This window comes from Arabidopsis lyrata (genome assembly GCF_000004255.2).
Source record: "Arabidopsis lyrata subsp. lyrata unplaced genomic scaffold ARALYscaffold_3, whole genome shotgun sequence".
NCBI classification, from domain to species: domain Eukaryota; kingdom Viridiplantae; phylum Streptophyta; class Magnoliopsida; order Brassicales; family Brassicaceae; genus Arabidopsis; species Arabidopsis lyrata.
In genome coordinates this window covers 7,965,759-7,980,932 of record NW_003302553.1, presented here as the reverse complement: position 1 = coordinate 7,980,932, position 15,174 = coordinate 7,965,759, and the positions used below count along the sequence as shown (strand labels likewise).

Here is a 15,174-nt window from a genome sequence, read left to right as displayed (position 1 = left end):
AAATACTTATATACATGGAAATGGAATGAGCATAAGAAACCATAAAGAACTTTATTAGGTGACAGGAACTACATGAAAAGTGAAAACATATTCATTGAAGCTAAACCGGTCTAACCGGAAACCAAATTCAGTGATCGAAATAAAGAAAACAAAAACGCTTAACCGACCTAAAATCTTCAGCTAAAATCGCTGGAACTAAACCAAACCAAAAACTGAAACAACAAGAACGGCAAAGACAACAAAACCGGAACTACTGAACTGGACCGCGGTTTTGTAGGCATTGCTCTTCTTGGCCTTGGGAGTTGAAGCCGGAAGAGATGATGATGGTGGTGATGATGATGATGACGAAGATGAAGATGAAGATGAAGGAGGAGGAGACTCTGTGGAAGACTCAGTCTCCATAACTTTTACGATCATCTTCTGACCCTTTTCGCAGTGGCCAGAGACACCGCTGATGAAGTAAAACAAACCGGGTCGGTCTAGTTTGAAAACAGTGTCTTCGTTGTTTGAGTAGAGTTGCGGTTTGGTCGCTTTGCATTTCTTGTACTCTTCTTCTGACACCACTAACACTGAGTCTTTCGTGTACTTGAAACCTTCACCAAAAAATCCAGAAGTCTCACAAAAGAGTTAATATATCTTAAAGATGAAACGTTAAAACTGCATAACAAAGTGTTCAATATACTTACGGAGAGTGTCGCCAACTTTAAACCGGTTATCTGAAGCCCATTGGTTAAACGCATCTCCAAGAGTCTTAGACTTTGGTACGATCCACCCATCTTCTCCTCCAACTTCAAATTCAGTGCTTGATACACATGAAAACATGTAAAATGATACAATAAACGTAACGAGAATGATCTTCTTCGATGAATCCATTTGTTGTTTTGGATTTGATATGAAGGGAGAGCTCCAACCAAAGTAACAGAGATTGTTTTTTTTTTTCTGTGTTTGTAATGACTTGTGAGTGCTTGAGGTTTTGAGTTTAAAAAGAGTGAGACTTGGAGATTTGTTAGAGTTGACCACTTCTTGAGGGATAATTAATGGATATCTCTTTGACTTGGTATTTTAATTTCTTGAATGAAAAAGATATTTTGTCGAAAACAACATGACTTGAAAAGTTGTCAAAAAAAAAAAGTTGTTGAGGAATATCAGATTTTGTGGGATATTTTTGCTACTTATTTTGAATTATCAAATTTTATGTGGACGATGTGTTTTCCGAAAGAATTCTAAAGTAGAAAATGTGGTGAAAATAGAATTATTATTAGAATCAAAATGCTTCTTAACGGATACATAGGAGTCTTGAGTTATATTTTTGGTGACTACAAAAAGCAATATTCTTCTTCTCATTGACAATTTCAACTTGGGGGTTGAAATTGTCATTTAATAAAATTTTGGTAAAAAGTATCAGATTTGTAATAATTGAGGCACTTTGTCCCAAAATGTTCCAATCACTCTCTCCGCTCTTTAGACCTTTAGGGTTTAAGACGTTAAACCCAGATTCCAACATTTCTCGTTCAATTCGATCTGAAATTCTCAGTGAACATAAAAAATGGCGAATTCAGTGGCTACGCTTTCGAGAAGACTCTATCGATCTCTTCTCTCGAACCCTAGAATTTCTCAATCTTCCATGTCTTTCTGCACCAACAACATCTCCTCCCGAGAAGACTCCGACTTTGACGAGTTATCTGCTAACTCAGATACTGAATCCCCCATTGAACCCAAGGCTTCGGATCCAGTTTCTCGATTTTCCGGAGAAGAACGCGTGATGGAAGAGCGTCCACTCGAAAATGGCCTTGACTCTGGCATTTTCAAGGTATAAATCTTAGATTCTACTTCCAATTGATACACATACTCTTGAATCGATCATTGTTGAGTCATTTTGTGAATATCATTAGATTCTCGTTCTGGATTAGGTTTATTAGTGAGAATTTTGACTAATTTCTGTCGAAATTTAGGCGATATTGGTGGGGCAAGTGGGTCAGCTACCTCTGCAGAAGAAGCTTAAGAGTGGTAGAACAGTCACTCTCTTCTCTGTAGGAACCGGTGGGATCAGGAACAACCGGAGACCGCTTATTAACGAAGATCCGAGAGAGTATGCGAGTCGGTCTGCTGTGCAGTGGCACCGTGTCTCTGTTTACCCTGAACGCTTGGCAGAGCTTGTGTTGAAGAATGTTGAACCCGGGTTAGTTCTCTTCTGAGATCATATTTAGCATTTGATGTTATGTGATGATAGAATAAGGAACCAATCTTTTACATACTGAATCAAATGTATGTATCCTGCCTGATTCCGATCAAGAATTGGTGAAAAAGCATGAAACTTTAGGCGAATCTTACTTGCTAGAATCAAAATGGTAGCTTGCTTTCGTGTATGTGTCATTGAACAACATGATTCGTGTTCATTTTACAGTACAGTTATCTACTTGGAGGGTAATCTGGAGACGAAGATTTTCACTGATCCAGTCACTGGTTTGGTTCGACGTATAAGAGAAGTAGCAATTCGTAGAAACGGTACAAATGGCAAAAACTCCATTTCTTTACTAAGATTTAGCATTGCTTACATATTTCATTGGGAAACAATCAAATCTTGATCTCTGTTTTTTTCTCCCTGCAGGCCGAGTTGTGTTTTTGGGAAAAGCCGGTGATATGCAGCAACCAAGTTCTGCTGAGCTTAGAGGCGTTGGCTACTACTGAATTTTAACATACAAAATTGTCATAAAGATACACAATTTGCTATTGTAGTTTCACTTCTGTTGTCTCTTCTTGTATCTTGAAGGTTTGGTTTAGCGTTCTTCAATTGGCATTGGCCCTTTACATTGTTTTCGGCTAACCAAACTAAACCAAACCCAACCAATACGATTTAAATTAAACCGAATCTAAACCAAAATCTCGATTCTAAACAAAGTGAAAATCAAGACCAATCTCCACGTGTTTACAAACATTGCATGAATGCCACCTCAAAGCTGAATCTGTCCTCCATTTGTTTTACCCTTCCTCGTTCTATTCTTTGTCACACACGAAAACAACAATAGCTCTCTACAATGGCGGAAAGGTTCTCTAGCGGCGAGGCCCAATATTGGCCCATCTACGGTAGCTCCACCACCACCCCCACTGTTAGCAACAGCCCCATCGCGTCGGTTTTCCATCAGCTCCGATCTCATTCTCCAACCTCCTCGCAGCTCTTTGGTTTCCTCGCTCTCTTTATCTCCAGTGGAATCCTCCTCTTCCTCCTCGGTGTAAGCGTCACCGCCGCCGTGCTCGGCTTCATTGTGTTTCTTCCATTGATCATCATCTCGAGTCCGATATGGATTCCTGTTTTTGTCCTCGTGGGCGGGTTCTTAACGGTCTCTGGATTTCTGGTCGGAACGGTGACAGTCCTGTCGTGGACGTACCGCTATTTCCGGGGAATGCACCCGGTTGGATCGAATCAGATGGATTATGCACGTAGTCGGATCTATGACACGGCCTCTCACGTCAAAGATTACGCTAGAGAATACGGTGGTTACTTCCATGGCAGGGCTAAAGATGCGGCCCCTGGTGCTTGACCTGAACCGGTTGGTATAGTCTGGTTCAGGGTAGTATTAACCGATCGCGGTACGATTTATGGAGCAGGAACACGGTTCATGGTATTATACTATATTTTCTTATTTTGTTCCGTTATAAGATGAAGAAGAATGTCTAGTTATGTATAAGAACATCGAGTTATCTTGACTTGTAATATTTTATTTTGTTTCCGAGTTTTTTATCTATATATTTTTGGGGAGATACTTACATAATCAAATGTCTTCCGGTTATGTTTGAATAATTAATTTCGAAGAACCAATGAGAGTAAATAACTAAACTACCTAGGTTCGCGTTTTTAAGTATCTTCGTTGATTATTTCAGACGATATGGAAGAACATGTTACATCCTTTTTGTGTTCTTTTTCTAATAATGAAAATGTTCTTTATTCTTTTGAAATAGTCATGTTCAAAGTTTGACAAAAGTTCCAATAAGAACCTTTTGTTGTTAAAACCAATGACTTAATAACCAGTGCGGAGCTATAACCAATTTTTATTGGGGTCAAAATTTTATAAAACAAAAAATCACAAAATATAGTATTTCTCAAACAACTTTTCTATAATTGTAAGCCCAGATTTTAAGAGGTTTACCTGGTCTAAATTATTGTATTATTGATTTGGGTTCAATTTAAAATGATCAAATATATTTTTAACTCAAAAATGTTAGTTTTGGGCTTCTTTTAAAATAAAACATAGACATAAGTTAGATTTATAGGGGTCAATGTAAAATTTTCAGTAGGATCAATTTAACATTTTATCAAAAAACATAAAGGTAATTAAATTTTGTTGGGGTCAGTTGACCCCCTAACTAAAGCATTGCCTCCGCCCCTGTTAATAACCCTCCCTATCTATACGTTTATGAACATGAAAATTGTCTATCTGTGTATTAACATTGTACTGAAATCTAAAGAGAATACGGTGTTGGGTGCAAATATGTTTCTAGTGAATCCAAATTTATGACATCCCTAGAATAAATATTATGCAAAAGAAAAGGATTGTAAAATGTTGGGTACAAAGCCTATTCAGGGAAAGTCTTAAATTATGTCCACTGGTAATTGGTTTGACAGAATTCAAAGATTCCAAACTTCATTAAGAAAATCTTAATTCGAATGTTTACCCTTTATAGTAGCTAATTTATGACTCACTGTGTATTGATGCATGAACTGAGACAATTTATTGTAGCTAGTTTATTAACATTGGAAAAATCAGTCACTGGAGATTTTGAAGAGGCACAGAATACGCATACAATGGTTACATATTTACAAGCTCAAACGTTACATTACGGAAAAAAAATCTAATGTGACATTAAGCATATATAATTAATTAGATTCTAAGACAGTTGGAATCTTCTTCACCCCTACTTTTTTTTTTTTTTTTTTGACTTCTTTGTGTTTTGATTTTGTAGTCAAAGCCAGCCAGACAAAAAAGCCAAGTCAACACCAAAACTTGCTGAACATCAACCGTTGATTTGGTCTAATGTATTTTTGAAAACGATTATTTTGGCGTTTGTAATCATTAACATGGCTAATTAAAGGTCATCATTGGAACCTTTTTACCGCATAGTGGATTCAAATTCTCAATTATTCCATATATATAAATGGAAAAATATAGTTCAACCACATGTAATCGCTTTCTCTAATTAATGATCCATTTGAATGGTAATGAACGGTTGAAATGGGAAAGAAATCTTAGCCTTTATTATATCGGATTTTTTTTTTAACTACTAAAGTTTTAAATTTGCCAAACGTATTAAATACTACATAAATTACACAATAATATGCATGCTTCTACCAATAACAACGGAACAACCAAAGCTCCTAGAGAACTTACCACTTGCCTGATGACACCTCAAACAACAATCAAATTCTCAAACTAAAATTTAAATTTCTTTTCCGGTCGGGTTTAACAGTGACCCGACATAAGAACGGGTCTGGCGCTCCGGAACCAAACTGGCACGTGGCGACCTTGGAGGCACTTCTCTTAGCTGATGTCCACTACAATCGTAGTAGATCACGCCGGAGTAATCCAACGGCTCACATTTTCCTCCCATCAAAATCTCCCTCTGCCAAACGCCGTACTCCTCCTCATCCTCCTCTATCACCATCTCCACCGCCGTCTTCTTCGTCGGACCACCGTTGTAAGCTTTGTTTTTCCGGCCAACCATAGTCATCGCCTTGTTGCTCAAGGTCGTATAAAGCTCCTTAGGACGCACCCTCATCGGAGAAAAAGTCCGTGCGGGACTCCATCCAAACCTTCCTCCTCCTCTGTCGTCTTCGCCACCGTTTCCGTTAGACTTAGGGCTTTCGAGATAGTCTTCGAGATGAGTTTGCTTCCGACTCGTCTTAGGTTTAAGCTTCTTGGAAACTCTGCTTGCGTGTCTAGCACAATTTACCATGAGAGATACGAGGAAGCTCACACTTAGGCGCTTGTGTGCGGAGGAGACATGTTCCGGCGTTGATCTCTCCATTTCTCCGGTTAGTGAAAAAGGGTTTAAACTCAAAAAGATTCGTTTGTTTTTTTGTTAATGCGATTCTCTCTCTTGTATGAAATGGTTGGGTTACGTATATTTATATAAATGCACGCGTTAATGTAGGTCCCTTAATATAAAAGGGTGTTAGGTTACCGGATGACTCGGTAGCCTTTGCGTTGACATCTTTTATTGTGTAATGTGTTTGACATTTTCTTGATTTTCTGTATTGATCTTGTGTTATATAATATGATATCATATCAATGAATAATAGAATTCTATTTATTTGTTTATGTTTTGTGTATAAAACCTAACGAGCATGCGAGAGACATGCATCAACGATCTTGATAAAAACTCTTACGCGTTTGAATTCATTTCTTCATAAATATTATTTGTTTCAATACATGAGTTCTATTAGAAAAATGATTATTGTTGTAAATTCGTCAGCTCCTCCTTAACATTTTTATTTTATCATATTTGGATTTTTTTTTCTTTTTTCTATTTGTTAATTTTTGCATGCTTGGAAAGTTTAAGTTTTCTTTTTCTTTTCTATTTTGGTTCGTGTATATACGATCGAGCACTAGTGGTGGGGCAAATAGCAGCAAGGCAATCAAGTGAGGTGAAAAGCCCACTCAAAATTTAGGTGTTGGCCGATATGCAATAATTTATTTTCTTGTGTGTTGTCACAAATTCACAAACGTGCGTCAGCATTTATAATTATCAACAATACCATAGAAATTCGAACCACATATAAGGCTGATTAATTAGGAGTTAGATATTGCAGCAGGCTGATTCAGCCAAACCCAATTTGACTTTGTTAGGTTATGCGCGACTAAATAGAAGTTTGGATGCGGTCTTTATTTTTTCTAGAGTTTTACATGCAATTAACTGCCAAATACCTAGCGATTAAGGGAAAAAAACGCTAAATACATGCATATTTACGTGTATGGATCTGCCAAATAAATAAGATTTTTTTTTTTGTTTTTTCAATTCTGAAAAACATGCTTGTTAATTAAAAAAAACAATTATAGATATGAGCTCTATTCAGTTTGTTATTACTTAAGTGCATAATGTAATTGTGTTTCGGATGTATATATCCTAAATCCTAGTCAGAATTGCGAAGTGCTGTTTCATGATCACGACTTACATTATCCTCTACGTGTTGCGAAACACGTGTCTAAGTACATTGAAGAATAAGATGAAATGGGTCGGGCTAGCTTTGGTTGGGTCGGGTTAGTGATAGTGGACCTATTTGGCTTCTCATCAACTTGATCTTTGTCACTGAACATCATCAACCAAACACAACGCGACGGTGACCGGTAAAGGGACCCACTTAGTTTTCTATTTCGGTTTTTGTTTTTGCTTTTGTAAAAAAATCTGACTCGGTCTCTCTCGATCGTCGACGTCGTTTATATTTTGTTGCGATAGTTTTGTATGAAGTTTTACGGTTTTACTCCTACATATATAGTGCGATTGTTTGTCTAATTACTCAAGGCAATACTTAATACTCTCTCCGTTTCACAAAGAGTGTGTTTTAAGGTTTTATTTTTGTTTCATAAAGAGTGTCGTTTTAGGTTTTCAATACAAAATTTAATGATTTTTTATGTTTTATGACTATTAGTATTCTGCAGATTGTTTTACTATTGGGCAGATTGTGTTTAAATATATAGTTAATGATGTTTTTGTTTAGAAAAAATAAAAAATTTAATGTTTTCTTAATCTGTGTGCAAAATTCTAAAACGACACTCTTTGTGAAACAGAGGGAGTATAATAATTTTTGTGTAGATTTTTGTACTACGAGGTATCGTCTTTTTCCGTTACCACATTTATAAAGAATCATATATGAACACTTTTAATTCGATGTAGCAATAACCATCAATAATCAATTCAATCTCATTTAGTCTAAAAAGCCACTTGATTCTAAAAAATTACTTCCTCTGTTTCAAAAATATAGGATGTTTTAGAATTTATTTTTTGTTTCAAAATATAGGATGTTTTACAAATTTCTATGCAACTTTAAATACATTTGATATTTTATGACCTTTTATATTCTTCAGTCTTTTATATCATTGGTTGAACTTTTTAAAATTAAATATTAAATGATAGTTTTAAAAACAAAATTAAATTTCTTAAAATGTGTGTTTTTAGGTAAAATATCATATATTATGAAACAGAGGGAGTACTAACTTTTAGTATCATTCACATATGGAAGAAAAAAAAACTAATTAACAGTTACGTTAGCCATTCAATTAATTAAGGCTCATTTATTAGAACATTATGAGACGCTAAATGTAGTTGACCGGCACGACCTATATTCTTTTATTAACCCACTAATCAAGTTTCATTTATTTATTTGTTTTTGAGACTAATGTATAAATTCTCAAAGTTCATTACAATTCATAACCCTATCATATTACCAAGAGCTATTAAATGCGATGTATTAGTTTATAAAATTTTCAACAAATTTGGTGGAAGAGGAATTTTAAATCATTACACCTTAAAATCTTAAATTCAAATAGTTTGGTACAAATAATTAACAAGAAGACTCGGTATTGAAGGGGAGTTAGGAAGCACGATATCCAGGAGTGTTAGGTAGCCTCCCTCTAAAATTAAATAAAATTTACTCGCAACAAAACATAAAATTCAAAGCTAATATTCTTATCCCATTTGCCCATGGTTTACTTGGGTTATTTTATTTTATAACAAATTCTCATTATTCAATTAATACTACGTTTTTTCCATTTTAAAACGTAAGAACTAATCCAAAATTAGCACATACAGACGTGATACGTGATCTCTTCACTATGTGGTTCCAAGAAAAGTTCACCTTAGTGCATGCACGTTTGAATCGCAAAAGAATTTTGATTATCAGATATTTGCTGTTCCATTTAATTAATTAAATAGTTTTAATTATATATTTTGAACTTTGTTTTGTTTGTTTCGAGTTGATTATCTTTATAATTAGTACGAGGCGATTCTAACATTTCAAAATGATGATACAAAATAGATGAGTAGAGAATCACAATCACAATCAGATCTATATAAATCATTATCCATGTAATCAGCAAGTAAATAATTAAAACAGAGAAGCAAAGACTTTATGAGTATTTGTTTTTCCAAAATTAATTTCAAATTTTTTTAATTACGATACTACATATATAAAAACTAGGAGGTAGGCATGTGAACGCAAGTACAACTAGATTAAAATCTGCGCATACGTAGACATGTTAATGTGAGAAGTCACGTATGATGATGATATGCCTCTGGAACCGATATACCACTTAGGCCGAGAGTCACACAATTCGACTCTTCACTAGGCTCAAACTCCCATCTTCCACTCCATCCCGAAAGAGTTATTTTTATTTCTCAAGTTGTACAACCATAAACCAATTGCATCCTGAACTATAAATTTGGATTGCTCACCTGTAATTTGGGCTTCGTAACATAAACCTACTATAGGCCCATTAAGATATGAAAATGTATAATCATCATATGATGATATAGTGTTTGTATCTACGTGACAAGAATCAAGGAGCAAAAGTAAAAGGGATTATTCTTTTATTTTTTTTTATTTTTTTTTTGCTAAGAATATAAATATTTCATAAAAATGAAAAATGTCAGGAGTTACAAGAATGTAAGACTTATAGCTTGGTTCCATGGCAGAAAAAGGATAAAAAACATGGAAGCAAATATCATTCGGTCCACTAAAATCAACAAAAGCAATTAAGCTTTCGGAATCAATGAAGCGATAAAACTATTTTGATGAATCGCCTAGAAGACGCCTCAAGGAGGAAGAAAACACGTTGTCAAACGGCAAAAGCCGATATACTGGAAACCAAGTGTATGGAAGCCTTTCACCGGTAGGCCGATAACTCTGAGCCGTCAACGGCGAAGCACACAAAGCACAAAATCAGTGACTCCACTCGCATCACAAGAAAACGGCTTCATGAACTTTCCATGAGCTCTCTCAGAACGGAACCACACGAACCAAAGAAAACTATAACGCAAGCTCACTCTACCAAGCTCATTCCCCGAGATCGCATAGCGCAGAGCAAAATCTAACAATCCAAAACAACGCTACACATCCGAATGGTCTTACTAGCTCCTCCAAACACGAAGTTAACCAATCACCAAACCAAAGCACAAGCCAACACATATTAAATATTCATTACCTTTTTCCTTCTACAATTGTAATACACATTATGAAATTTCAATATGGGTTATGCCTCAATAGTGATATTAGTACAAATCATAATGATAAAGCTCTACATAAATTTCCAACACACCCCATAACGAATGAGTGGAATTCAGAATAATCAGATGAAATGTAGATAACATATATGAATAGTGCTAAAATAATTTGAATGGACAATTATAGTATATACTCCACAAATTTCCAAAATTAGCATTAGTGAGTTTAATTTACACAGTAAAATTCATCAGTGTCAAAAACTTACACGAATGTGTGGAAAACTAACGTAGATAACAAAAAAACATTATACTGTATGTAGTTGAAAGTTAATTTTTTTTTTAAGTGGAAAGTTAAAACATTATTAATTTTAGTATACTTCTTACCAATTCAAAATTACATCCATTGTTAATTTGTTTCGCACTTATGGAGAATCAATTTCATCGAATAGGAGTTAATTTGCCTTGTAATTTTGATTTTTTACATATAAACTTTTTTTGTAAGGTGACTCATATTATCAATAAATTAATGTTATATATAAATATGAATTTAATCTAATGAACAAAGAAAAAACAAAGAAAATCCAACTTATTTCAAAGTCAAAAATTGTGTGCAGAGAGAATAATGAAAGAAAAGATGTTAAAAATATATTCTATGCTGAAAGAAAACCATGAATATTGTTGCTACTGCTATATCTCATTGTGAATAGAGAGAGGTGGAATTTCTAATAGATATTGGAAGAAATTAAAGTTTAAAAATCATAAACTTATACTTAAAAACTGGCTATATATTAGCCTAATGAGCCAGCTCCCTAGCTCTGCTGGGTATGAATAGCCTTGACCGCTTCTCCATTTGGTTCAACCAAACAACCACAACAAAAAATGATAAAAAATCAAAGAAAAAAATTAAATCAGCAAGATACTCCAGAAACCCTAAAAATCCGCCATTGATACCGGAAGCCTACAGTTCTCTCTATTCCTGTTTCTTCTAGGGTTGATATCTGTCTTTCAGAGCCACACTCTCTCACTAGGGGCTTCTAATTTAATTATAGGGTTTGACAAAAAAAGACAAGGTCGGGTAATTAATTTTGCTGTTTTTTGGATCTCACTAATTCTCTATATATCTATGTCTGGATCTGCATCTCTATCAAATACATTTCTGGTCGGGTTCTTTTGGTTTTTGTAATAACAGTCAAAGTTCTTGTTTCTTATAACCCAGATCTAGGGTTTCTTTTTTCTCTGGTAATTCAGATCTAGGGCTTAATTTCCTTATTTAGTTTTTAGTTTCTTCTAACTTTGTTCTCTTTATTCGGGTTTGATTACAGTTTTTGCAGATTAGTAAACTTCTTATAAATTGAGAAAAAAAACTTGCAGATCTGTGTCCGGTTCTTAATGTTTATTTCTTCGTATCTTATTTTTCTCGATAAGAAAATCAATCTTCTTTTAAGTTCTTCCAATTTGTCCCCTTTTTTTGGTTTTCCAACTAAAAAGAGACATTATTTAACTAATTTGGCTTTCCATTCGATTTGGCATTTTTTTTTCTTCTTTTGGGTCTCGCAATCAATTTGTCTTCTCGACGCAATACTGTTTAAAATGATTTTTTTTGTCATAATTATTTAAAATATTTTTAAAATTTCAAACTATGTTTAAAGCCTTGACAAATATAGGCATGGAGCCTCTTTATTTATCTATATACTTTAAATTTCTGTTGTTCTCACATAGTTGATTTTCTTTCTCTTGTTCTTATTCCATCTTTTTCTGCGAGAATAATGTAACCTTAATCATGCTTTAGGAATCCTCTGATTGTCACTCTCTTTATAGTTCAATCACATTTCCTACCTTACTAGTGCTTTGCTTATTTAATTTGGAAAACATCATACTAATTAATATTCACTAGATATATTCAAAGTTAGCACATATTGTTGATAAAATTAATCTTTTCAAAAAAATTCGACCGGAGTCCAAAATAACTGCATTCTCATTGTGTTTTCATGTTTGGCATTGCATTGCACATGACTTTAGAAAACATAAGCATATGTTTTTGTCGACTAATTGATATAATACACACATATAAGACCGGTGTATCATGAAATGTTATGAAGCTGTACATCATTTTTACTTTGCTTCTTTTCCTTTTCCTTGTGTACTTGTTCATTTTTCTCTTTCTCAAATGTCTCTTTATTCTTTTAATTAACTTACTTTTGTCATTTCAATGACCTCATAGAATGTCATTGAAGTAGTTTTTACATTTTCCATATTCCTTCATAAAATGTCGACACTTCGTGTTTGGGACTTCTTTAATCCCTTACTGGTGTAATCTCTTTCTGATCCAGTTTAGTAATTTTTTTTTTTTTTATCAAGTTTAGTAATTATCTAGGAACTAGTACAATCAAATCAAACTTTAGATTAAAAACAAAACACTAAATCTCCTCCCCCATATTGTCTTATATTTTTGGCGCTAGGATGTAATAGTAATGGATCCATGTATATCATTATATGGGTGTTTACAATTAACTAAGACATGTTCAATTCAAACATGTCGCGACTCAACTTTTTAAGGCATTGTAAATCAAATCTAATTAAAGTTTCGTTACTTTAGTAATTATGTCATTCGAAAGTGATTCGATTTTTTGTTGATAACCAAAAAGTTCCAAATAGAGGTCTCTTATATACTCCATATCTGATATTACAGTCAATATATATCTCAGCATCAGATGCCTATATACTTATTTTAATATATATATATATATTTTAATTCTGATAAATCACGAAACTTTATGAGGCTGTAGATGAATTCTACTAGATATTTTAGTAGTTTGTTTTTTCTAGTGTTCGTATGGATATGTATTTTTTAGGAGCAAAAGCCAAATCATAGACCAAAGAAAAAGTGGGGAACCAAGGTACACAACACAAGCTAATATAGAAAACCATAGATATCCCAATATTAAACAAACATAATGAGATTTTTACAAAAGAGGTACTTTTCATAAGAGAATTGTGAAACTAGGCTCTTTGTAAAATTTATCATTAAAATAGAGATTTTTTCACAATAACAAAATATATTAATAATAAAATCCTAATAAGACTTTTATATAATCCCAAAGTAAAATCTTTTTTTTTTTGAATTGCAAATATGCTTAGTGCCTTAAAATTTTAATGTCTTATTTTCACAAATCCTTTTTTAATTGCTCTTTACATTATGCAAATTAACTTTAACACAATATATATATATATATATATATATATATATATATATATATATTTATGAATATATATATATATTTCAAGTGTAGAATATAACGGTATGTGTGGTCTGAAGCTCACAGTTGTGTAATTTTGGATGATTTAACATTCCTACGCCGGACTACAACAACAACGACCACCCAAGGTCATAAGTTTATCTGGAAGAGGCATCAAATCAAATTAGTGTCTTCTTGTTCGAGGCTATGAAATAGTGAGGGACATATATATATATATATATATATATATATATATATATTCTATTATAGCATAAAAGTGGAATACAAACTACAAAGACCAAGCTTAGTGCAACCTATCATCAGGTTCATAATTTACCCTTTAGGATCTATCTAAAAATACTGAATAAAATTCAGTTTTTTTAATAATATATATCATGATCAGTAGCAAATTCTAGTTTGGGAACATAATAAATATACCAATCTGAGTAAGCCAAACTCTCCAAATTAAGTAACTCAAACTTATCACAATAGAAGTAACTTACTACTCCCAAGACATTTTGATTTATCAGAGCAGAAGTTAATAAGTTATCATTGGTTAAGGGAAAAAGCAAATAGCTTCACATCATTAATTTATGAGAATATATATTTTAAAATGATAAAGTTTCCAAATAATATACTTACACAAATGACACAAATATAAACTTGTCTGTATACAGTATACGCTAACCCACTTATACATAGATCACATTGCCGCATTTTTTTTTTTTTATCAACTGATATGTTGTCGCATTTAAGTTAATAGCCTTGAAAAGTTTTGAATTGCCTGATTACTAGAATTGACGTCCAGGACTCATAAAAGAATATAGAAATAGAGATTGAAAATATATTGAATCATGAATCCCTACTTATATATATTTTTTTCATCAATTTGTCACGTTTCCTTTTGTTTTTGTCATTTGTTGTATTCCTAAAAGCAAACGATAGACAAACTCAACACATAGACAGTGGATTTTAGCAGGTGACACGATTAGCAAGATCGATGATGATGTCCAGGAATGGTTTGCAGCTCAAATTCTTGAGATAGTGGATGCGGAGCAAAGTGATAGACCGTCTGCAGATTTGAATGGTGCTGGATTTCTTCCCGAGGTTAATGACCGGTCTGCTTGGTCTCCTCCACCACCAAACTGGCTAAAATGTAATGTAGGTACCGATTGGTCTAAAAGAAACCCTCTGTTGGGTTGTTCTTGGGTTTTGAGGAATTATCAAGGGTTGGTGCTGCTTCACAGTAGGAATGCCATTCCAAATATCAGGGATAAGGATTCTGCTTCCTTTCAGGCGGTGTTGTGGGCAGTAGAGAGCCTGATTAGTCATGGCATTTCCAAGGTAGTTGTGGAAATTGAGGATTCTACCCTTGTGGGTTGTGTTTTGCGTCCGAAAGCGTGGCCATCTTTCAAATGGGAATCTGTTGAGTTGCAGAGGGTTTTGGAAAGGTTACAGGTCTGGAAATTAGCAGTGGTGTGCTCGCAAGCGAATAGAGGAGCTCGTCTCATCGCGCAAAGTGTTTCTGGTGGCTATAGACTTCGCTCCTATGTTGCCTCTAGTCATCCTTTTTGGCTAGATGAGGTCTTTGCTAGTGAGAGAGTTTTATCCTCTGTGTGATCGCTGTTGATGGCTCTTATTGGGAGTTCCATTTTTTGTATAGGCCATGTTCATATAAATGGCTTAAGTATAGGTGGAAGTTTTTTTTGGTTCCTGTTTCCAGTTT

At 34.1% G+C, this 15,174-nt stretch overlaps 4 protein-coding genes across 4 annotated transcripts; 2 read left to right on the top strand and 2 right to left on the bottom strand.

The window, feature by feature from the left end:
* Positions 1–28: 28 nt before the first annotated feature.
* LOC9321331 (early nodulin-like protein 1) lies at positions 29–973 on the bottom strand. Its single transcript, XM_021031613.1, has 2 exons — positions 687–973; positions 29–593 (listed from the first exon to the last, which is right to left on the bottom strand). The coding sequence occupies exons 1-2, from the start codon at positions 871–873 to the stop codon at positions 196–198; spliced, it is 585 nt and encodes a 194-aa protein (XP_020887272.1). The 5' UTR covers positions 874–973; the 3' UTR covers positions 29–195.
* Positions 974–1,354: 381 nt separating this feature from the next.
* On the top strand, positions 1,355–2,869 carry LOC9321330 (single-stranded DNA-binding protein, mitochondrial). Its single transcript, XM_002885218.2, has 4 exons — positions 1,355–1,810; positions 1,953–2,179; positions 2,405–2,505; positions 2,609–2,869. Exons 1-4 carry the CDS (start codon positions 1,547–1,549, stop codon positions 2,686–2,688), a joined length of 672 nt encoding a protein of 223 aa, XP_002885264.1. The 5' UTR covers positions 1,355–1,546; the 3' UTR covers positions 2,689–2,869.
* Positions 2,870–2,985: 116 nt separating this feature from the next.
* Positions 2,986–3,813, top strand: LOC9319208 (oleosin 1). The gene has a single exon (XM_002885217.2). It carries the CDS (start codon positions 3,036–3,038, stop codon positions 3,537–3,539), a length of 504 nt encoding a protein of 167 aa, XP_002885263.2. The 5' UTR covers positions 2,986–3,035; the 3' UTR covers positions 3,540–3,813.
* A 1,416-nt stretch (positions 3,814–5,229) lies between these two features.
* On the bottom strand, positions 5,230–6,259 carry LOC9319207. Its single transcript, XM_002883094.2, has one exon. It carries the CDS (start codon positions 6,019–6,021, stop codon positions 5,434–5,436), a length of 588 nt encoding a protein of 195 aa, XP_002883140.1. The 5' UTR covers positions 6,022–6,259; the 3' UTR covers positions 5,230–5,433.
* Positions 6,260–15,174: the final 8,915 nt, after the last annotated feature.

Coding starts and splice junctions, on each gene's coding strand:
- LOC9321331 (XM_021031613.1), bottom strand. CDS start 873: ATGGATTCATCGAAGAAGATCATTCTCGTTACGTTTATTGTATCATTT. Junction 594..686: donor TAAAGTTGGCGACACTCTCC/GTAAGTATATTG, acceptor TTTTTGGTGAAG/GTTTCAAGTACACGAAAGAC.
- LOC9321330 (XM_002885218.2), top strand. CDS start 1,547: ATGGCGAATTCAGTGGCTACGCTTTCGAGAAGACTCTATCGATCTCTT. Junction 2,180..2,404: donor TTGAAGAATGTTGAACCCGG/GTTAGTTCTCTT, acceptor TTCATTTTACAG/TACAGTTATCTACTTGGAGG. Junction 2,506..2,608: donor AGTAGCAATTCGTAGAAACG/GTACAAATGGCA, acceptor TTCTCCCTGCAG/GCCGAGTTGTGTTTTTGGGA.
- LOC9319208 (XM_002885217.2), top strand. CDS start 3,036: ATGGCGGAAAGGTTCTCTAGCGGCGAGGCCCAATATTGGCCCATCTAC.
- LOC9319207 (XM_002883094.2), bottom strand. CDS start 6,021: ATGGAGAGATCAACGCCGGAACATGTCTCCTCCGCACACAAGCGCCTA.